Raw genomic sequence first — 24,508 nt, forward strand, 5'->3', positions numbered from 1 at the left:
AACACTTCTGTAGTTCTTTTCACTAAGAAGGAGATATTGTAGCTGTCAGAAATTCCTGATATCTCCAACTTGTAATTACAACTTGGAGGCTGACATGAAGGTTTTTTCTGACTTGGCTGCTTGAACATAACGGTCTGATTGATATGACACGAACATGGTATTTTGTTGCCAGAGAGATACCACTGTCAATCAAATCTGATCAACCCAAAACCACACAGTCCTGATTAACAGATTAGCTGAGAATTAATAAATGTATTATAACTTAACTTAATTAGTCATGCATATTTAAAAATATGGAGAAAATACAAAAGGTTTAGGGGTTAATGTAGAGGTGGAGGGTCCTCTTCTACGGAGTCCGCCAGGTTGAACCGCTGTTTCTACGGTAGCCCAGATAGGGCCTTTTATGTGTTTCGTAGCACCGTAGTTCCTACAGGCTAGGAAGGTGAGGGTGATGTGACGGGATTGCAATCAGCAACTACACTGCATGATGTTCTCTAAATCTACACATTGGTTCTTTAAACCAAGATTTCAAGGGCTTTTTATATATTGGCAATATCCTTTAAAAATGTATGGTAGGTTGGCATAATCTTGAACTCATTTCAGAGTTACACAGACACAAAACATGATGGAATTGTACAATAGAAGATGAATAAGATGCATATAATAGTATTACAGACACTATGCTTGTATGTCCCTACTGAATTTAGGGAAAACATATATAAAAATACACCCTTGTATAGCCTACAGGGTTTCTGCTTCACGGGAAGGAGAATGACAGACTTCATGTGTTCACTCACGCTGACATAATTTTCCTCTCAGCTGTCAGTCATCCCGTCCTGCAGACCCCGCCCCCCTACGGAAATACAGGAGGTTGCCCGACACGTGATTAAGTCAGAATGGCGGAGCTGTTTGGCTGAATGATTTTTTTTTTTTTTTTTTACAGCACCGACGGGTCCTAAAACCCTTGCTGCTCTGTGGATGCTCCTGGAGACTGGCAGAGAACCAGCCATTTGCGCCCAAGGGTGCTCAATTCAGGTAGTGTTTCTTTTCTCTCTTGGTTAAACACAACTCAAACACAGTCCTCTGTTAGGCTTGAACGAGTAGAGAGAACCATCACTCCAAAAAAAGAAGAAAAAAAATGTTTGTCTTGTTGTAGGTCTGCGCTTTTTCCTCCTCGGAGTCAAACTCAGTTGCTCTTACTCTGATATACTTGACTTTTTTTCCTGCGAGTTTGTGTCGTATTTTTGCGGGACAGTGTAAGTGTTGCGCAATACAGGCATTGTTGAGTATTACCATTTCGGAGTGGATTTAAAAACTGTCGACTGTACGTGTTGTGCAACATTGTTACTCCGCCACTTTTAGCTGCTCCTTTTTAAATCCGACTTTTAATCTCGCTGCTCGCTACATTGTTTCTGTAACACGCTGTCATGTCGGAAAAAGTGTCTCTTACGGACGGTCCGTGTTTTTATTCCAGTTACTTTTCAAACTTGCCCTGGTGTGGAGTTGTGCTGCAGCACGGCACCATACGTTGACACAGCGGTTTCCTTCCAAGTGTGAGGTTACTGTAAAGAGTTACCAGATGTAGTGGGGAATTTTGTCACCCAGTTAAAGTTGTTTGTGTACCAGAAAAGGACGTCCCCGAGTTGAGAGGAACTGTATATTAGTGCGGTAAAAAAAAAAACTTCTAATAGTATAGTGTCAGCTCTGCTCAAAACTATCGTCCAAACAAATGTTTCTTCAGATAAATGAGCCAGTACTCTGTGTGTGTGTGTGTGTGTGTGTGTGTGAGTGAGTAGAGAGAGAGAGGAGAAAGCTGTATGATGGAGGTTTCTGCTGGGGTTGAACCGCCGCTGCCACAGCTTTGGGTGTAAACGTGTGTCTTCATGGAGTGTAAACACAAGAGAGCAGCAGCAGGACGACGCTGAAGTTAGCTTCCTGCAGGTTTAAAGGAGGGGGGCAAAGGGTGTCAGACATCCTAGTTAAGGCTTTTATTTAATATAGGCATACATGAAAGCAAAAAAAAACACACAGACTTTTCTCCATCCTGACAACAATAAACCAGATTTAGCTTAGACATTGTTACGTTTACACTTGTCAGACCTGATTCACATTCAGACACCAGTAACTGTTTGAATCACAGTTTCACACTGGGGGGGTCTTAAGCTTCACTTGTGATTTGTGATTGAAACCCAGCCTCATATGGGCTACAAAGGGAGACATATCAGTGGAATATGTGATTTCACAAGTAGAATAAAGGTTTCACAAATCAATTGACAATTGGAAATGTAGGGGTTTTTTTTGAGCCAAACCTTGTCTGTTGTTGATTGGACAGAGATTGATGAGTTAAAACAGAATTAAGGCTTGCACTAGGATGTCTGACTAATAAGTGGTGCGAAACTCAAAGAATCAGTTGCTCAATATTATCATTTAAGTTTCACTTAACTTCCCCCTTTAACTTCTTAATCGGAAGCTGTGATTTGGGAGTTAACGCCAGCAGCGATATACCAGCAGGGCTGTGTCGCTGCTCTGCTTTGAATCCTTTAAGCATTCACTAGCGGAAACTATTCCCTCAGCACTACCAGCTCTGGAGGACTGCTGGTCGTAAACTCGAGGCCCCACAGGAACAAGGTCACTGCAGCCCTCTTAAAAAAAAAAAAAAAAAAAACTGGCTCAGAGTGCTTCTCTGTAAGGATGACACTGCTGAGGGAAGAGCTCAGATTGGAGCAGAAATGAAGCAGGATCTTCTTTGTTGATGTTTACTTTTCTTTTGAGCCGAGCATCTCTTTGCACATTTGGCAGTTCCTTTACTTGCTGTAGGCAGCTACTGTATGTTTTAGCCATTTAGCTGCTAACTTTATATTGGGTTACCGTTAGTGAGGAGGGAGGGATTCAGAGAGTCCATACAAACTGGTTTAGTTTGTCTGACTATAGCTTCAAAAAGTCCTGGAACCTGTGAAATGTTGAATCTGGTTACATTTAGTTGATTGATGATGACGTACAGTAGATTATAATAGTAGGCTCTAATTATTTACCGTTCACATAGGGGTTAGGTCCATTAGAATCAGGATTCACGGTTCGGTATGTACCTCGATTTTGGGATCAACGATTGGTACATTTTTTGGTATAACAGGGAAAATACAATTTTTGTCATTTATTTTGAAAATTGTAAACATTCAATCATGGCTCATCTACAACACAAATGTCAGTAATGCCCTCTCCTTCCTGAACAACTGCAGCTTGCATTTGTTTATACAGGGCAGGCACAACGGACTGACTAAAGTACACACATGAACCCACATTGTAGTCAATCCTGTACTGAAACCATAATTGCAATGTGAAACCAAAACTAACTGGATCAAATGTAAAAATGCAAACCCGGGTGTGAAGTGAGAAGGCCATAAATGTCATGGGAGGATCCTCCCTTCAGACTGATTAACCGGGCTAAGCTGATTAGCACTCTACAGCTGATAGACAACAACTGGTGAGCTGCCAAAACATTTTAAAACTCACACTCTAAAGCTTCTGTTCCGCGAGTTCATGTCGTAGAAAAAAATGTTTTGATGGTATCTGTTTGGGTTACACGGCGTACTGAACCAAGGAAGTTGCATACCAAACCGAATGTCAAACCCCAAGCAGTTCAGGATGGAAACACGGTACACCTCTTAGTTCACATGGGGAAATCATTTATAGAGGAATAAGGGATGATGGTCTTTTCTCTGTCGGTGGTTCAATATGTTGCATCTTGAATAACCAGTGTGTGTGAGTTTTGTTTTCTTGCTTGTTTTCAAAGTCCTGCTGTGTCCCACACAGAGAAGTCACTTGACTTTGTGGTGTATAATGTGCATTCCAGGAGTTGTTTTGCTATTAATATGTTGTAAATCACGCTTTGTTTCCCGACTGCTGCTATTTATGGAATGCACAACATGTCTTGTGGCTGCACTACATTGTGGTCATTGTATGCTACTGACGGTGATAGTATGAACATACATATCTTTGCCTCTTTTAACTGATTTGTCTTTGTGTGATTGTCGAATATTTGTTCCAATTTGAGTTCCTTCCACTTTGATTTTGAGGAACTGACAGTAACCTGATATTTAAATTTCGTATTTTACACTGTTGGGAGAATTCTTACTAACACAAACTGCACACACCACATTTGTGTGAAAATGACACAGTTAAACAACAAAATGGATTTGGGGATCAAAGGTACTTAGACAGGTTTTTAATCGGTGTTAATGCATTTCATAGAAAACCTCTCTGTGACTTGAACACCAAACATTTTAAGTTTACATGTGTGTATGCATATTTGTTGCACATTAAGTGTTTACTAATTAAATTTTTGTGCGATTGTGTTGCACAAACATAATTGAAGACAGTAGATGGATGCCTGCAATGTCCAAATCTGATTAACTGTGCTATAGAACATAGTTTCCCCTCATTGCTTTGCAGCATTAAAGTGTATGTGCACATCACTAAATGTGTGCTTCTTCCATCATATTTTACTCCTTCATTATGTCTTTTTTTTTTTTTTTGGAACGTTGTTGAAGGCCTACAGATATACGGTATATATCTATATTATAAGATTTAAAGCGATGATCCAAAATGTATGTTTTTCGAAGAGTATTGTCCAGGCTTTTTAGACAGTGTAGACAGTAAATGTGTTTGAAACAAAGGTCTCAACTATAATCGGACAGCTGAGGTTGCGGTTACAACTGAAACCACAACACTGGAATAAATGACAACAGAGTGAATTCAAACTGACCGTTGCTGCTGTGCTTCATCATTGAGGAAAACTTTTGAAAGCCGCCCCAGTCTGCAGATTGTGTGAGTGTTTGACATACAAAAGATACTTTATGAAAGGCATAATGAATTAGTGTTGGTTTTTCTTTTACCATGTATAAAATAATAGTTTGTTCTACAATTTTGAAATCTTCAAGCAAAGCCACATGCATATTGATATTGAGGTAATAATTAGGATATTTGATTGCCAATGGCGTATTGCTGTTTTACTTCTTCACTTGTAAGTTATAAAACAGATTAGGATACTTAGGGAAAAGCATGATTAATGATGGCAATCATTCAGCTTTTTGCTTTTCTATGCTCTCTGAATTGAATCTAGCCCATTAGGCTCATGGGCCAACTCGTACATCACTACCACACCAAAGTTTTGGAGCATCTAATCCTTGTTCTTTACTTGCCCCCAAGTTTTTCCTCTTGTAATTGCATTAATGAGCTAATTTAACTCAGTGCCATTGTGCTTTGTCAGGGCCCGGGCCTGACTTTCCAACTTCCTCCCATCATTTAGCACCAGCTGGCACTGGGAAAGCTTGCTTGTTTGTGGACATTTTGTGGATGTTGTCACGCTAATGGATACTAATGGAGTCTATTAATGCCACTGTTGTGCTCAGGGACAAATAAGGTGACAGGACCCTGTAAAGCACAGACACGTTCACACAGCAGGAATTTGTTAGCTGCTTGGCGGGGTCTTCCCTTCAACCCCACTGTGATTCAGCATATTATCGAACCTTTGTTCTCGGTCCCCTTCCATTTGTTCGTCTATCTCTCCATTACATGCAGTGTTTGAGATGCCACTAATACAGTTTGAACACAACTTGGAGGGGGAAATGATTGTTTTGCCACATTAGCAAACTTTTCATTTTTGGACAACATAAAACACCAAGGTCACTGAAATCAATCACACAGTCACTTTGCTTTTTTCTCATTAGGCTTACTGTTGTGCAGCTTCATAAAAGAAAGGAAGCTGGATATTGGCCAGTGGGCCAGAGAAGCAGTAAAAGTAGACAAGAGGAAGATTCAAAGCAGTAAAAGGGTTCATGGTTGCGAATCATTCTCCCAGATTCAGTCCCTTATACCCTGTTGCGCCTCACAACTCCAATAATAGTTGTGACTCCTTTGTGCTTCGCCAGGTCCTTGTCCTGACTTTGAACCCATCGTGTATCCCGAACTCAGTTAGCAAGTGTTGGAGAGGTAGACAGTTGGGAAAGTCCTCCTTGTTTGTGGACATGTTATGGATGTCATGCTAATGGTTACTTATTGAGTCTATTTATGGCATTGTAGTGTTGAGCTTGGTTACAGGACCCTGTGGTGCACAGGCACACTCAATCAGCAGGACTGTGAAAACTGTCCTGCCACCCTACCCCCTTCTTACCATATCATCACACCCAATCAGGGGCCACAATGATCCCCTGGCATGTTACATTTTGATAACACGCTTAAAACCGTTGACCGTTTTTCATGGTTTATTTTCTTTCATAGATTGAAAAAGGATTTTAACGTTTTGTCTGTGTACGTGGTGTGTTCAAGGGCCAAAAGCAATCTGCAGTTTGAAAATCAATGTTGAAAATCCAGTATATATTTTGGTTAAGACTCAATCATTTGTTATTGTGTACCACTGAAATACATTCCACAACAGACAACTGTTATATATAATATATAGAAAAATAGGAAAGGTGGATTTCCCTGAGAGAGGTCTCTATCAGGCTTTTTAGGGCGTTCCCTTTAGAGTGTGAGCACAGTTTATATGAATAGAATCAGCCAATCCAATATCAATGCAGGATGCAAAGCCACAAAGCAAAAGTTGCTTCTAAACATCTGATTCTAAAGGAGCTTATACATAGCAAAAGTCAAGCTCAATTTTCATCACCAGGCGGTCAGATGGGGAGTCTAACTGAGAGGAACTAAGTGGTCTACGTCAAAGATCACAGAATTTGAACTCTGGCTCAGTGTTTTTGTTGAGCAGTTTGGTGTGAGGTCATACTGTTCCTTCAGTGCTCCCTCCGTAAAAAATCGGTCTATTCGGTGGTCTGATCATGTGCAAGCAACTACACACATTGGCTTACACTGTGGTCATAGAAATCTCTGTTGCATCCAGAATAGAGTGCTGAGAAAGCCTACTTATTTAGAAACAGAAAAAAAACCGCCTCCTCGATGCAGAATGGAGGATTACTAAAGGGTGAGGTGAATAATTAATAATGCAGACGTTAGATCAATACATGGGTTAAGGAGTGAGAGTGACATTGAAAGAATGTGAGTAATAAAGAAAGGGAAGTGGAGTAGGCTTTTGTCATTCACAGGACTTGGCTCACTGCATGGAAAGATGCTACTTCCTGCTTTGTATTTGACTCTGAATAGTTGGCCTTATGTTGCCAGGGTAACAACACATGTTTTATTGTCCATTAACATCAACAGTTTTGTGTGTGTATTACCGCTGTGTTCTTTCTATTACTGCGAGGTAGCTGCCAGTAGGTCAAACTACAAGTCTGCTCAAATCCAGAGAAGCATTGCGCGCTACCAAGTGAAAAAAATGAAACACGCTAATATGTCTATTTTAATGCCATGTAAAAACATTTTCACATTTGTCTGCTTACCATGACTAGACTTATAAATTAGGTGTTTCCACAGCTCATATTTATATAACAACAGACAGGGCTGATCCAAGTGCTTCATCACGGTGTGCCATCGGATTTGATGCCAACAATTTTAATCCCCAACCCCACATTGCTGCGCAGGTTTCACAGGAATGCTCACACATGCACGCAGGGGAAACATGGCTCGCTTCAGCATTTTCCCCCCCGAACCCAAAACTTTAAACATACCTTCCGAATTTAGGCAGTCTGGTTCTGAGACAGCCGACCTCAGTGAAGTTCACTCTTTTCATACATTTCTGTGGCCTTTTTTACTTGTTTCACTTTCATAGCACAGTGCTGGTCTGAGAGATACAATGCAGACATAAGCCTTTCAATAAAAGCTGTTATTGGTGTGAGGGTAAGTTATTGAGCTGCGATTAGTTACCATCCAGCTACAGTCTACATGGTGAAAGCAGCACATAATCTGAGTGCTGTTTCCTGTCTATTTGAAGGTAATACGTTTTAGCTTGTCTGCTGCTTGTGACTTACACAGATAATGTACAGAAAGTGGATTTCCAGGCATGTTGCTGGTGTCTTTTTAAAGCTATTCTCCGTTGTGTATGTCCACAGAGCTCTATTGACATTTAGTGTGTTGGGAATAGAAACATGAAACATAGCTTTCTAATTTTCTCATACAAGCCTGGTTACAATGGTCTGTTAACCACCCTCCCTCCTTTCAGCTTTGAATGTTCAGCGATAATTTGTACCACATTCTTTAAAATGCAAAACAAGCCTCGTAGCCCTGTATTACAAATGTATTTTGAAGTGATTTAATTTGGAGAGAAACAAAATGTATGGTATGTCTTTGACTTCATTAGCATTTGTGCAGAACTCAAGTGACAGGTCTCAAGCATAGTCACACAGTTTTGGTGCCAGCCCTCTCATCACCATGTTAAACTCCATTTGCTTTCCACTATGAAATAATCAGTTCTGTCAGTCAGCATCAGAATAACAGTTTATTTACATGAGAATACGGCACAGCAGAACAGTTAACGTTTGGCATCTTGGCACTGCCCACAGAGAGAGAGAGCGAGAGAGAGCGAGAGAGAGGGGGGGAGAGAGAGAGAGAGAGATCAGGGGAGAGAGGATGGCAGATATCTTCCACCAGAGACTAGAGTCAGGGCCTACAGGTGGATGCTGCTGTGCTACATGGCCATACTCTAACTGCGCCCAGGCTGTCAGAGCTCCGTATCAAGAAAAATGATCCCCCTGTGCCACTTGATGCCTGTGCTCCTCGTCCTGTCCCCGTTCAACCATCAGCTGATTGATGTGATGTCCTGCGGTCATAGCTGGCCTTGTTCACTTGCAAACATGAACAAGCAGCAGAGAGTATTGTGTTACTGCAGGTCCTTTCGTGCTAGATAGACTGTCTCCTCTCAGACGTGTGCTCACTCACTCTCCCCCGCCATACTACTGCTTACCTACTTTTACTCTCATGTTACCTGTGTAACCCTGACTGTAAGCATCCCTCCTTCTAAAGGAGGATGGGTTCAGTTTGACACAGTCGTGCCCTCAATTGAACCAGCGACAGACATAGTATCTTAATATGCTAGCAGTGATCCTTTGGGGTTTTGCAGGATGTAGTTGATTTTTCTAAACTAGGGCCATGCTGATGTAGGATTTTTGAGACTAATAGCAATATGATTTTACAAAATTCCACAATATGACTGCAGAGGTATTCAGAAATGTTCTTTCTTAAACAAATAACTTTATTAAAGAATACTTAAGTTAAATATTCTTTAACATGTTAAATAATTTCATATATAATTGTCAACCTATTCTAGTTGACATTGCTGAGAGCTGCTTCTTCTTACTAATCTGTTCTGCTTGCCACAAATCTTAGCACACTCTGCTGGAAAATCTATGCAGTGACACGAATATATATCCACAAGCATTTTTTTCTGCATTTCATACCGGGGGAAATTTTTTTTTTTCATATTGGTGCATATTGGATAACGGATATACGCTGATACCAATACAAAACCAATATGTCTGCAATAAGTCAAAATTGGCCGACCGATATATCGCAGTCAATATCACTAACTGTAAAGACTCAACACCTCAACTATTTTCGCCAATAACAAAGAAAAATCAAGAACATGTCAATCAATAGCCTACTGGCTGTGCCACTAATCCCACTCGCCAGCTGAATAATTCATAGTCAATTAGAGCTGAGAGGCTGAAGCTGTCTTCATGGCACAAGTGCATTTTCAATGATTCATTTCATGAGCTATGCAAGGGGTCTCTTAATTGTTGTTTACTGCTCACTACCCGACCACATGTTATTTTTATGCCATCGTGATTACTCCCGGCAGCGCTCAGAGTGCTTGGGAAATGAAGTCCATTAAGAGGTCCTGAGAGCTGTTTTCCTGTCAAGCGCCATGAAATGCTTCCAGGTTCAAACTTAACTGCACAAGAACAATAAATCTCATCCAATCTCGAGTGTCAGGAAATGAGATGCATGAAGAGATGCATGTGGTATAGTGCAGTAAAAATACCTGCAGTGTTGTACGAAGATTCATTTTTAATAGGATCCCCGAAGTACAGTTTCAATTGCAGAAACAGTGAAATCATGTGGAAGGAACATTAAAAACCGCACAGCTAACCGCTGACCATTGCCACAGACTACAGGTCGATGGTGTCAGAAAAGAAGCAGACTTGGCTTCTCTTTTGAGCTTCCTTTTGTTTGTTTGAGTGGGGCAACGAGAGAAAGTGAGAGGACTAGATGCCTGAGGTCACTGCTGACATAGTATGACAAGCTGTAAAAGCACAGCCTGAATTCTTGTGTGACAGATGACTCCTTTGACAAAAATAGGCGGCTGGATCAGAGAATAGCACCACTGCCCTCAAGCTGACACACTGATGGTTTTTTTTTCACCAAAACCTCATACCTCAGCAAGTCCATCCACTAGGAGTATCCCTCCTCATACATGCAGACATGTGACTCTTGAACACACACCTATGTCAGACATTCACACAAACATTTAAACCTCCCCTCTGGTCATTTTGCCCTGAAGGATGCTGGGACCCTAAATGAGAAATGCTGACGAAGTACAGTGTCACAGCAGCACACTGATGTTGAAGCTGACAGTCTGCATTAAATGTATTTTCACTGAAACTGTGAGGGCAAGACTCAAGCATTTTTTAGTAGATTTTTAAAAAATATCTTAATATTCCTCCGATGTGATGCCTTTCATCACAGTCCTCGATAATGAATGAGCGGAGCCTCCATTTAATGTGTCGTTTACTTGAGGGACTTCTTGAGAATCCTGGCAGTAACGTGTTTCCATGAGATATTATTTGGCCATGCAATGCTTGCACCTTCTTTCCACTGAACTCATTCATTTCACAGTAATTCAGTTCAACCGATTTAAAGTAATGGCAACAACAAGGAGATTGTGTGTGTGTGTGTGTGTGTGTGTGTGTGTGTGTGTGTGTGTGTGTGTGTGTGTGTTTGAGAGAGATGGAGAGAGCACATACACACTTTATTGTGGCCTCTGTGGTATTTCTAGTGACTGATTGCAGCTCTCATTACCACTTGTTTGTGTTCAGCTCTGTTGACACCTGTTAGATGTGACAGAGGTGAGTTTTAGCTTCTGTTAGGGCTGAATAGCCAAAGGCTTCCCTGGTATGTGTGATTACATATACCTCTTACAGTTTTGATTGCATAACACACACACACACACACACACACACACACACACACACACACACACACACACACACACACACACACACACATACCAGACAGTGTGAACAGTTTTTCTTCCTCTTTCTCTTCTGCTATCAAATCTGTGGTAAGTCTAAGCCTCTGTTTGCATTTCATTATGGGCTCAGCTACATGGAAGAGCCTTTTATTAAGGTACTGACTTCCACAGCTGACCATGCAAGCTGTGGAAGTGAAGATTTAGGAATGTCACTTGAAGCTGGCAAATGTTGACATTTTATGAATTTTGTTTATAGCTGGGCCAGAATGGAACTGTTTGTGTTGAACATCAATGTATGTGAGTAGCATTTTGATTTCGATTTAAGACCACATTCAAAAGCTTTTCCTGACTGGGTGTGGTAAAAGCACTGACAATAACTTGCAATCCTGGCTGTTGCATTTAAATTATGTAAACATGCTGTGATTCTAGTGAATCCAGATGCCTCAAATGAAACCATATTAATCTAATAAAAAACAGACATGTAATACAACTCTAACTTGGAGGAAGCCAGAGCTGTTTTACATAACAGCTTCTTCTCTCTTGCCCACAATAAAGCAAAATAGTTTTTATCAACACATAGGGTGAATATTTGTAATGAGAGATTTCACCTCTGTTTAATGTTGATAACCAGTCACTGCAATTTAATTTCAGATTTTCTCAATTGTTGTTAGCTGTGACTTTTCTCCTCTGTGGCAGGGAGCCTCACCTTGGCAGGCACAGTCCAGCTGACCATGCACATAAAACACACACACAGCAGGTGAAATATTTGCCACAACCTTCTGAACAGTATTAAAAAGCCTATCTATGTAGAGGGGATTTACACATGTGCATTTAGGGTCACAGATAAAGACAAACCTATCATGAAACACATTGGTCATTGGTGCCTTTGAAGGCGGGTGACCTGCAGGACTTTGTTCCTCCCTGGCCTGTTACAGTTTCACACATGGCCTCAGGTAAACAGGAGTTTTGGCTCAATAACTGTAGAGGAATAAAAAGTCTACAGGACACCAGCCCCTGATTTAGAATCCTGTTTATTTATATGTTTTAACTTCTGTGTTAATTTGTATATGAGATTCTTTCTGGAATTTCCCATGCATATAAAAACACTTTTTTTTTTCATCCACCTCTCACAGCGTGACTGTTTTGTGGAAGGAATCCTGCCACAACACACCACTGAGGTCTCCACCTGTGGCTCTGTGTGATGAAGTCTTAAGAAACAACTATTCTCTGTCCCTCCTTCTTGGCCTGGCATCTCCACCTGGCAGCACCGACCTGGCTGCATAGCACATGGTGGTCACTACAACCACCCCGGAGGTGCACACACTCACCACTCACCTCTCCTCCCCTGTCATGTCTGCCTGTTAACAACAACCATAACAATGAGCTCCCACAGTCGATCAGGTAAGATATAAAACAAAAAAGTAGAGGAACTCGTGCCCTTTTTTTGTGCATGTGTAGTTGCTTTGATATGAAAAAATCTTCTGCTATTGGGTTAAAAAGCAACAACATTTGGCATTTGAGATTATTATTATTATGATGACGTATACTGAATTTGAATAAGAAATGTATACGTTTGTTCTTTTGTGATGACTAGCCTAACAACAAAGCACTTTATAGGGCTTATTTATGCATGCAGTGTTTTTTAGTATATGGCTTAATACACAGATGATAACCGGTTTCATTCTGAGTATATGGATGCTTCTTTTGAGTACGAGAAGACTTGTTCCATTTCTTTTCTAAAAAACCCCAAACTAATTAACATGTGATAAGTTAATGTCAAAACAGTAGAAAATGGTAAGTGAAACATCCTTCTTAGATGTAGTTGATAATTTGGTTACGCTTTGGCGAACAGACCAAACCTGCTGTTTTGATTTAGCATTTTCTACAAAGGCTCTTCAATCTTCTAAAGAGGGATTTAATATGGTTGACAGTTGGCAAAGCCACTAACTCCAGCATGTTGCATTGTTTGAACAGCAATTACACAGCGGTGTCTTGAAGGAGGCAAATGTTTATTCAAGTGTATTTTTTTGTGGTTGGTTTAATTGATTTGATTTATGCAGGAAAGTATGATTGTAAGTATGAAATCCAGTTATTCACTGAGGTTCTGAAGTGAAAATGGGTATAAAGGCTGTTAGTTGATGATGTTGCTGAATTCATATTTTATACCTTTATGCTCCAAATGTATTATTTTGTCTTTGTTATCAACTTAGCTGTTCATTTGACTTGCGAGCCAGTTGCGTAGCTTTCTCTAGTCACAATGTACACTGTGACATAGACGCACTGTACATGGAATTTGTAGCCACACAGTCTTGAGTATATTTCAGCCATGTTCTTACCGTTACTAATGCTGTTACCACTTCAACTAGAGATTGTTGGTAACGTATATATCTTGGTATCTTTGTGATTCTTTCAGATGAAGATGTGCTGTTTTCTGTGCGTCTGCCGGTTAATGGGAGAGTAAAGCTGTTGTTTGATCTGTGCAGTATTGATATATTTATAGAAAGGCAGTGATCCACAAACACACATCATTTTTTTTACATTTTTTTAAATCCCTCAGACTGTGGGTGCAAGAGAACAGTGAATAACAAACTCTGCCTCCAGATGCTTTTTTCAATTATGTTTTTGGGAGCATTTTCTAACATCACAAGTAGTTCATAGAAAATATGAATGTCTGTTGAGCAACTCCCCACATGCATGACACTCATATGGTGTGTTTACTGGTCATGAATTATATTTCGCAGTAGGGGACTCTTGCATGCTCAAAAGGGATTCCCTGGTGTGCTTGACCTCAACCAATGGGGGCTTCCCATGTGGTCTATTCTAAAACCCCTCTTTTCTTAAATCACAACCATGATGCAGATTTGGCTTCTCCTCTTTCTCAGTTGCAAACCAAAGTGGACAAAAGGCCAATTGTGTCCTCCTCTTACCCATCATGCTTTGGCTGTCTTGGTCGTATTCAACGCAATGATGTCACAACCATTGTTTGATTGTTGTGGTGCTTCTGGTCCTGTGAGGCACAATGCGGGTTGCTGGCATCACCTTCTTTTCTCTTGAACTGTGAGTAGAGACGTGACGTTGCCCCAGCCAAAATAGTTTGCGTCAGAATGGATGTTTCAGGCCGTCCAAATAGCTGTGATTTTTTTTCCTAAATGCGTTGAGTTACATAAGTGGAACCTTTGAGTGGGGCATTATTTATTTTTTGTCTCTGTCTACTCTCAGTTCTCACAAGCTTTTTACTTGAAGTTTTTGAAAAGTTTCTAGAATAACTTTAAGGTGGAGGATTTCACTGTTGTCAGGTTTGAGGTATGCTTGTCAATTTCCTGGTTATTTTAATAGATATCATCTGACTTGCTTGTGCTTTCATGGCCAAAATCCACTTTTGGAACAATGGAAAAAATGGTCCCAACATGAATCCACAGTTGTTTCATCTCATTTGGACTGCTTCAATATGGGTGGGAGCCCTTTTTTACTTACTCACAATATGTCAGTCAGTCTAATCCCATTTTTGAAACACAGATTTCTTATGATTCATAATGAAGCCAAATTTTTCATACAGAACTGTAAAACACGTGAGGGGTTGTTCTGTTGAAAGTTTGTATTAAACCAAAGCATTTCGACTGGCAGACTTTGACTCTGAAATTAAGAATGAAGCTTTCACTCCTCAATTTCACCTCCTGTTAGCAGTTCATTTTCCCCTTGTCGCCCTCCTGTCTATGCAGTATTACTAAGCCTTTTTCCATATATGACAGATCATCGTTTCCCATTCTCAAACCACCATTTTAGAGCACTGAAGGGCCTTTTGTCTGACTTAAACTTGGGTGGCAAAGGCTGGCATGTTGACATGCTGCTTCGCATTTTGGAACTGGGTTTATGGCCTTGGAGCCGGAGCTAGAACACACACACAGACAAACTCTCTCATCCCAACAAGACCCTCCCCTCCGTTCTCCAGCGGCAGTAATCGGTGGCAGGTCCTGGCTGAGCGGGATCTTGCGTCAATAAATCGTCATGCAGAGCAACTCCCCTGCCTGGAACACAAACAGAGAGAGGGGCCGTCTGCTGCTGGAGGCCTTGTATAGCTTGTTAAAACCCTCTGAGGTCCGTACAGTCTGACCAGAAAGAAAGCTCATGCTGGGTTTAGTAGATGTTGGTATTGTTTACTAGTCTAAGTTGGTATTTTACTTCTTGGAGTGATCCCAACCTCTTTATCCTGTGCTATTTATGATGATATAGTTGTTGCTGGCTGATGGTTGCGCTTTAAGCTGGCAGCTTGTAGAGAATCTGCAATTTTTTCTTGCCTACTTGTGTGTTTGCAGAGTGCACACTTTTCCGAGTGGAATCAGATAGCAGGATGTCCCTTTGGAATTTTTTTGGGGCAATTCTGCTTTTACTGTTTCATCCTGTGAATATATTTTCTTAAATTTTTCATCCATCTCGCCATCCTAACATTAATTCACCATCATGTGCGCAACAAAACTAAAAGAGCAGAGCCCGGTAACGGTGTGGACGACAGGAAGCGTGCTACCGTAACTTGCAGGTATTTAGATTGGCAGGTTGGTATGTGGGGATTTGCAGTTGTCTTTATGTCAGTTTTTGTTGAGGTACAAGGTGGGGGCCGAGGCGAGCAGTTGGTTTTTAAAATAAACACAAGAATCGCACCTCCTCACTTTTCTGAGTCTTATTCAGACCACTGATCCACGGCAGATGGTTGTGAATTATTCATGTCAAGTTTTTAGGATGAGCATGGCCATGTGTAGATTTTATCCCAGAGATTATTTAGTATCAGGGAGGATGGGAGCACTGATTGAGAGGCCTGACAGCACAATAAGTGCTTTTCAAGAGATGGTGGAGTGTAAACAGCTGATGCCAGATAAGACTGTTGTTGTTTTTTCACCATTGTGATTGATAAAGCGCTGGAACGTCATCACGTAGGATTAAAGTTTCTTCTTTTGCAGCTGTGACAGTCTGTTTTGTTTTTTTAAATCATTCTGCAGCCATCCTGGCATCTAGATATTAGTACTTTCAGGATGTTAATGCTACAGTGCTGAATCAAAAATGCACAGTTGGGATTTTTACACTTTTTCTGGCGACACTTTTTCATGTCAAATATGAAATTAAATGTTTTGGACTTTTGCGTTTTGGGTCAGGTTTTCCCTTTTTTAAAGCAACTTTTAAGCATACTAGTTGGACCTGAGTTCAAGTAAAGTAAAAGTGTCTATTGAGTAACCACATTTAAGCCGAAGCATTGGATTTAGAGGTAATCAAAGTTAGCTGCTAGTTTAGTCTCCTGCTTCTGAAATAGTCATTTTTAATTCTCTCATTTGCCCTTCCTTCTCTTCTGTCACTCTAATTTCCTATCTGTCTTTTTTTTCCTTCTCTCTGTCTCTCAGTTTTAATCAGTAACTGTAATAAGGACTCACAGTGGGAGCTATCAAAAGCCTGCAGTAGTGGATTAGAAGAGAGTGGCTAGTGTCTGGGCCAAGCCACTGGAAAGTGAAGCATAATCTTCAAAAAGGGAGCTTAACCCCTGCTGGCCCACGTGGATGATTCCTCATTTACAGGGGCCATCCTCACAGGGAAAAAGGCTTGGGTTGTGATATGTTTTAGTGTGAACATTTGGAAAGTTGACTAAAGTCAACCAAAGCAAGAAGCAAAAATAAGTTGAGCTGATTCATAGGAAGTCATTTAAGAAGTTTTTAGGGAGATTGATGCCGTTCACTTGATCTGTGCTTGCACCAGCGCTCATATAGTCACTACTGCTATCTAGTGATTGTCCAAAGAGCCAGAGGGAAACAATAGCACTCCCTCCTATCTGCGTTTGATGCATTTGAGTGCTGCAGAAATGTTATTGTTCTCATTTTATCCTTGGCTTTGCAAAAATTTCCCTCAATGGGAAGATGGATGGGAATGACAGTTGAACCAGACTAAACAGAAGCCTTTTTAAGAGAACAATGGAAGCTGCTGTGGAGAAATAAGATTACTGCCTCATTATTGTCTTCCTCTCCACAGTTTTCCAGAATATTCCATTCAAGTAATCTCATTGCCAGATGAAACAAGTGTGCAATTTAGCCTTCGGAAGAATTTATTAAGCATTCAAAGCTTTGCTTCTGCCGGAAGAGGAGCTCAGAATTGAATTATGGTTTTGTGCTCAAACTGCTGTGCTCTGTTCTTTCAAATAAACAAAGATCCACCAATCTTGTTTTTGTTCTTTCACTATTAATTATTCAATGGTTTTATGGTTGATTTGGTAGCTAAATTAGGCAATATGGCATTTAATTTTCTTGAAATAAGGACTGATAACTTACCTTTTATGTCTTTTTTCTTGTTTTCTGGTTGGCTTTCAGCAGAGACATCAGTAAAGTGGGTTGCATTGAAGCTTTAACACACACACACACACACACACACACACATGCTGCTGCTTTGCAGGGAAAAAAACATGTAATTACAACTGGGTTTTATTAATGTGGCAAAAATATTATTATTATATTACCTAAGACAAGCATTCAGGTTATGTATGTATGTATGTATGTATGTATTTGTGTTTGAATTCACACAATACACAGATACAGCTATTGACGACTGACAGTATAACACAGCCCTCAGCACACCCCAGATGTCCAGTCTTTAATAAATATGGAGATTAAGAACATGCAAGACCTTGAAGATTAACCCATAAGGATCCACATCTGCTACTAAGCTTAGAGTCCGGCTGAAATGCAAGAGGTCACGTTAACTCTCTAATTGTCTATGAGTCTGTGCAGGACACAACCCCCGTACAGTAAGACAGTGAATCCTTGCTCTGCTGTATTTTCCATCTGGATGGGAGGTGCAATCTGCTGTATGGGTTCAACAGGGGACAGCAGAGAAGAGGGAGGCGGGTCAGGTGGGTCTCTGAGGATGTAATCCTCCTGCTTCTATGAAAAAAACAAAATCAAAAGTTCCCAGCAGTTACACAATCCATGTTAGGGAGGGCTCAGTGCACCCTGGGTCTCCTAGGGGCGAATGAACTTTTCCAGGCACTAATCTGAGGATAAGCCCTGAAACGGAGGCCTTCAAACTCTGCTGTGTACTAAAAATGCATGAAATGCCCCATGGAGCTGTTGTGTTTGCTACAATTGGCATTCGCTGCAGATTTCTACTCGCTGTGCTAATTCTTTATTTAAATATTCAGGTCCTGCCCTTCAGGAAAGTTGTTTAAGAGTAGAAAAAGTTTCAGTATCTTTCACCGGTAAGAAAAAGCCTTTCAGACCGAATCAGTTACATAGATTTATAATCAATTACAATCACTCACCGCAGCCTCCTGCACACCAAGAGATACCACAATGCACAGCCCAAGCTAACGAAACAGAAAAAAACACTCTCTTCTCAACTTGAGCTTCGTTTTCCAGGTTGGGTACTGCTGGGATTTCATGAACAAGCATTTCAATTAAGTATGGTAATTAATTGAATGTTGTTGATGGTTAAATTAAATTTAACAGACTACCCAATTCATGTAAAAGAGTTAGAGTAGAAGGAGAGAAAGAAAGAGAGCAGGCTGAGTGGAGAGATAACTGATACTTCTAATGTAATATAATTCTGTTGTTTGGAAGTTAAGTCTGAAAATACAAATGCAGACTCGAGTATTTGAACTGTGACAACAAGAGAAGTGCATGTGAGGGCAGTGAATCTATCAGCTGCTACTTAAAGCATGTCCAGTGGATCGGACAGTGTCTCCTTCATTAACTGTTTAGAAAATATATTTTAGATGTGCAAGTTCATACAAACTAGCGTTTCTATCTTCACCACAACATAGTCACATAAACACATTCTATGGGACATAATACAAAATATCAAGTGTGACATATATATGTGGCTATATTTTCTTAATCAACATTAATAATCAACCATAAGTTGCTTGACTAGTTTTGTCCAGTATAAATCAGCCACTTAAATATGATGCAGACTGACCTATAAAAAGGTATTTCATCCCTTGATCAAATTAAGTTGTGGTTTCTAACCGCTCTGGGTGCAGCGGCCCGCTGAACTAAAAAGATAACACACACTAAAAACACTAGTTATTATTATGTTACTGGCATTATTGCTGTTGTTCTTTATTGTTGTTTGAGTGTCTACTGTCGCTTGCTGTGGATATCATTAAGTAAAACTGCTGGTTGCTATCTGTTTATTTGCTTTGTAGTTTATTCACAATGGAGTGCAATTGGTTGGTCTTGACAGCAGGCACACTGTTTTGCAACAGTTAGAGCAAACAAAGGGTCGAATACCGCTCCATAAAAACATTGATTGGTGCTGATTTGGATCCAGCAGGTCCATTCAGTTCAATTTAATGACTTAAATCATCCCCAAAAGGACAATTAAATAGTTCCCTGGCGTTTGTGTAATGGGTGTGTGTGTGTGTGTGTGTGAAGGAGAATAGCTGATGACTGTACAAACATTGTAGTGGCCTCGCATTACTGCACAGGTTTTCTCACTCTGTGTCCCTCCCAGTTTAAACACTATTTCTCAGCCACAGTGCTCAGTCTTGGTTAGGTTTCACAGAGCTCTTGACCCTTCTTCCTCCAAAAACACTTTGAGTCAACATCAAATACTTTAAACTCAAAGTGGCATCCCAATCCTCAAGCACTTTCAAAAGAGTTTTGTTGACTTCAGGATGGTCAGTTGCAACATTAAGTGGCACAGTCTCGTTTAAGGTTATCTCACTGAGACCTCCTCTCCTCACTATTTTCTCTGTCAGGAGCCAGTGTCTGTGTGCTCAGCACCAGCAGGCAGCAGTAGGGTGCTATGGATTTGCTCTATCATGCTAATGACTCTACTCTGGGTCTCTTTGCGCCCAGCCCACTCCAAAGATCATGATTGGACACACTGATTCCCTATCTATTTGTTGCTTTCACCAAGCAGCGCTGTAAACCAATCCAACATAGAAAAGTCTTCAACTGTCCATCTTGCAATGTTAGACATTAACTTTAGTAGATAACACCACCTGGTCTCCAAATAACTTTTGAAGTTCAGTCTGTAGCAAGAGACTAGTCCTAATACTCCCTAAGTGGCATATGACTAGTTTGCCTGAGGTAGAGGATGAGGATTTCAACCCAGGAGTTTTCTTGGTTTATAACTCTGATTGAGCTGGGGAAATCAGGGTTGTGAAAGTGAACGTATTATGTTCCTCACTCAGAGCCTTCAACTCAGCAAGGCTTTTGAACTCCTACTGCTCCACTGGAGCTGCTCAGCTGCCAACGGTAGACTCCTGTGGTTGTACTTGGCAGCTTGGATGTGTGAATGTGTGTAATTTGAAGGCCTTTTTTTAAAAAACCTTTTTACCTGCTTGGTAAACATCCCTTAAATGAATAACAGTTAAGATCCCTTCTCATAGACTTTATAGCATTAAGAAAACAGCAATGATCCTCCAAGAAAAATCAAACTTTAGGTTTATTATATAATTTCTCAAAGAAGTCCTACATTTTGTTCTACTTGGGTATTACATGGGTTTTGTTTACACATGTCTTGTGATTTTCTTTTTGTATATGTGTGAATATATATCTTCATTCAACTGTAGCATTAGTGCAGCATTAGCATTTGTCTACAGGATACTAAGCTACACTACAGGGAAATAATCACAGTGTTTTGGCTAAACATGCTTGCTATTTTGGATGTGTAGTGACAAATAACAACATGGTTGCAAAATGTCAAGTTTATGTTTCGGGTATATTTAGCCTCATAGAGTGAGCTACAACGACCTCTGAACTTTTAAACTGTCAAGCCAAAAACAATTCCTCAGACACAGGGAGATATGGGCATTGCACTCATCTATGGCATTTTATATCCCCTTAAGACCCTGTTCAGGGAGAGAAGAAGAGAAGAGAGAGTAGGGGAAACACAAGAGGATAAAAGCTTCAATGGAGGTTGATCTGAGCTTCAGAGCCGGAGATAAAACCACTCTGCTCTCTTTGGCCATAGTGGCACCTTGAAATTAAATTGAAATTAAGAAAGACATCCAGTTTTCTCATTGTTGGTTGGCCACTCTTTGAAATAAAATTTAAAAAAAATAATTTTAAATATTATCAGCTGTGGCTAATTTAGTTTAATTCCATACGTTACCCATACATTTGTGCTCACTGTAGGAAAGGGTTTTAAATCTTTATGATCAAACTAATGTTTTCTTTGTGAAAGAGATAATACTTGCTAGAGTTTCGGTTTCGGTATTTGAAACAAACCCTTGTGGACTTAGTGACTGACTGACTGATTGTGGACTGTGAATGTTTCTTAGGGAAACAAACTGGCTGATTGTGTAACCTCATCTTCAGACAGGTTGTAAGCAGCTAAAGAAGGTAACAGTTGACAGCAAATCACAGACAGCTGGTGGATAATGAACTCTCCCTGATAAACCTTTTAAAACATCACATTCATATTTCACTCCTGTCAACTTTTGCTCTGAATCAACACCTCCATGACTGGGAACTGTGAAGAAGCCCATGTTGCCTTTTTTTTTCATATGTTATAAGTTTCAACACTGTCAGATGTGACTGCCTTATAAATTGTCAGTATTGTTTATCATATTTAATGTCTGTTGAGCTGTTTTGTCATTTAATACCCTGAAGAAGACTGTCATGTCAAAACATTTTTAAATTATTAATACATTTTTATGCATCGTGGCTGTGAGTGTGCAACTGTTTTCCTCCACAGCTGTACTTACTTTGTGGTCAGCACCTCTCCACTCAACAGTGGTGTGCATTCCTCCTCTCAAATTGTCACTATTACCCGAAGTGGGCAACATTATATTATACACTGCAGTCACCAAGAGATCTAATGCCACTTCTGAACTCAATCACTGAGCAATATTCAGTATAGCACTATCATTAAATGTTAATATTTTGTATTGATAAAGTCAACTTTCCATTTAATTTAATTAAATTCAATTCAATTCAATTTTATTTGTATAGCACCAATTTATTTTCTATAACATACAAACACTGGCTTGCCAGTTGCTTATAAAATCATGTCTATTAACAACCTTAGTGGCTCTTCAGTCTAGATTTATGCTTTAGGCTATAGTGACAACAGGCTTATTTTTCCATCAACATATTTATCAAAAACTCATAAGAGTGTAATGAATCTTCCATTAATATATATAACATATTAGAATCCAGTATAGCTGTATTTCTTAAGAAAGTTACTGTACTAGTAGCCTACATGAAGAATTTACAACGGTGCACCCAGGAACCCTGCTGTAGAAATCTATGCAAGATCACCGAGTTCAGCGGCAGTCGTCATCAGTCAAATTGCATGAAACCAAGGTTGTCGTCCTCCCACATCTGTAATTTACCAGACTTTTCTTTCATCCATTTGCATAACATAGCAAGCTCATTACTTCAGCTTTCAGGAGCAGTAGCCTATTAGATGAATGAAACAGCAAGGGTATATTGTAGATTTACGGTTGGCTAGATAAATGAGCTGGTCTGAACACGCTAGTTGAATCAAAATATTGCTCACTGTGACCCGTGGTTTTGTACACTCGTCACCAAAGTTAATTGACAAAAAATGTTTGTATCTCGATGGCTTTGTTCTTTCTCTGTCAGTTTTACTTTGGTTTGCATGGGCAGTGTGAAACTGGGCATTGCTGAAATGAAACATTTAAACTTCCTTAGACACAAAGTTTGGTGTGAGGCTAAATTTAGAATTGAGTGAAAGTGTATAGAAAAGCTCTTACCACATTTCTCTTGCTGTTCTCCTTATGCAGCTCACTGAAATCTCAGTGATGGTTATCTCATGCTGAACTGTTCTGCTCACTATCTGCTATTGTCACCCTGACTCTGATTTTGTCTTTGTGCCAGCGTCTATCAGGCTCATGTCATTATCACACGATTGCACTGGGAGCTAACACTCTAATGAGCATCCGTGCAATGGCGAGCCAAACAGAAAGCGTTTCATGGAAAATGCGATGGAAGATGCTGACACATCGTGTAATACACGCAAACGCTGGTCCTTCCGTGGGAATGTTTATTTGACCTGACAAAGATGCAATCTTAAAGGGGTTGTGGACTGAACAATAGACCTTCTTCACAGCAGCCATTTTGACATGAAATAGTGGGTAAACACAGGTGTTCATGACACTAATTTAGGTTCTGTTCCATTCAGGTCAAACAGTGTCAGGGTGATGCTATTGTGCATGTTCTGCTCACTGGAAAGGCTCTGCTACATTAAATGGAATGGAACCTTAATTAGTGTCATTGATAACACCTGTGATTACCCTATTATTTCATGTCAAAATTTGGTTGCTGTGAGAAAATGCTATTAGATATTTTATAGCAAGCACACTTGGATGCAGAAAGCAACACTTGGTTGCCTTTAAATGATGGTTATCTAATCACATGAAGGAAAGTACAATGTTATGTCGCCTCATTTCGAGATAAATGCACTGTATTTCTCACATCTCATGCAGCGAGTCTTTCTGCTTCTGAACCCTAAAACATTTTGTTGATTCTGAAACACTATTGGTACTGTTTAGGGCTGATTTACACCTCCTTTATGCTTTAAAGTTCGGTAACAGTATTGGTGTGAGTGAAAGAAAACACCAGTGTGTTTATGATTAAGGTGCATATTTTATCACCATATCACCATGACATCTTAGGTTTGACTTGAAATGTTTGTCACAAGTCCCCTTCCCCCCTTCACCACCATTGCTTTCTGTGATTCTTCAACTCCAGTTTATACGTTTGCCTCTTGACTTTCTCTGTTAGCTAGTCATATCACAACCAAATGTCAGCCTCTGTCAAGTTATAATATAACCCAAGTATTAGCAATATATTGCTATGTTATAAAGGTTTAATCACAATAATATAATAATACATGAAAAATGGGTCCTAACAATTTTATTTAAATGATACATTTAGTTGATATATGCATTTTGTGGCATTGACATAGATACTGGCCTGGGTATGTGAATTTTCAAATTATGAGTTATATACTATAGTCTAGTATAGTCTAAGGATAAAATAATCAGTTTAATTAGAAATTAGTACTAGTAAAGGAATGTAAAGTTTCATCGTGGAAAGGTCATGCAGTTTAAAGATTATTAGTGACTCGACAGAGTGAAAAGAAAGTTGGTTTTGATCTATTTATAGACAGTATTAATAGACACAATTGTCCACCTCCACAAGTGTTTTCTTCTCTCACAAAGTTATTCACACATTCATTTAGAGAACAGAGGACATTTTGTTGGACCATAGATCCAATGGGGCCCCTATTTCTTTTGTCTATACCAGACACACAGTCGCTGCATGCCAAAACACAAGTCAACACACCACAAACTCAGAAGTTAAATTTCCTGTGATTATGGTTTACTATCATAGAAACAATTAAATTGTATTATATTTGGAATATAGC

General features: G+C 39.9%; 1 protein-coding gene across 6 annotated transcripts in view; it reads left to right on the forward strand.

Annotated features, from left to right (window-relative positions):
• The first annotated feature begins 877 nt into the window (after window positions 1-877).
• hdac4 (histone deacetylase 4) overlaps window positions 878-24,508 on the forward strand; it is a 119,528-nt gene continuing 95,897 nt past the window's right edge. For 3 of the 6 annotated variants that reach the window (XM_051404416.1, XM_051404417.1, XM_051404420.1), the window contains exons 1-2: window positions 881-1,035; window positions 12,268-12,535. In XM_051404416.1, the coding sequence (XP_051260376.1) occupies window positions 12,514-12,535 (22 nt within the window). In that variant the 5' untranslated portion in view covers window positions 881-1,035; window positions 12,268-12,513. Of the gene's footprint in view, window positions 1,036-12,267; window positions 12,536-24,508 lie in introns of all 6 variants that reach the window. The other 3 variants (XM_051404418.1, XM_051404419.1, XR_007885260.1) reach the window with 2 other exon arrangements.

This window comes from Dicentrarchus labrax, unplaced genomic scaffold (assembly GCF_905237075.1).
Source record: "Dicentrarchus labrax unplaced genomic scaffold, dlabrax2021, whole genome shotgun sequence".
Taxonomy (NCBI): domain Eukaryota; kingdom Metazoa; phylum Chordata; class Actinopteri; family Moronidae; genus Dicentrarchus; species Dicentrarchus labrax.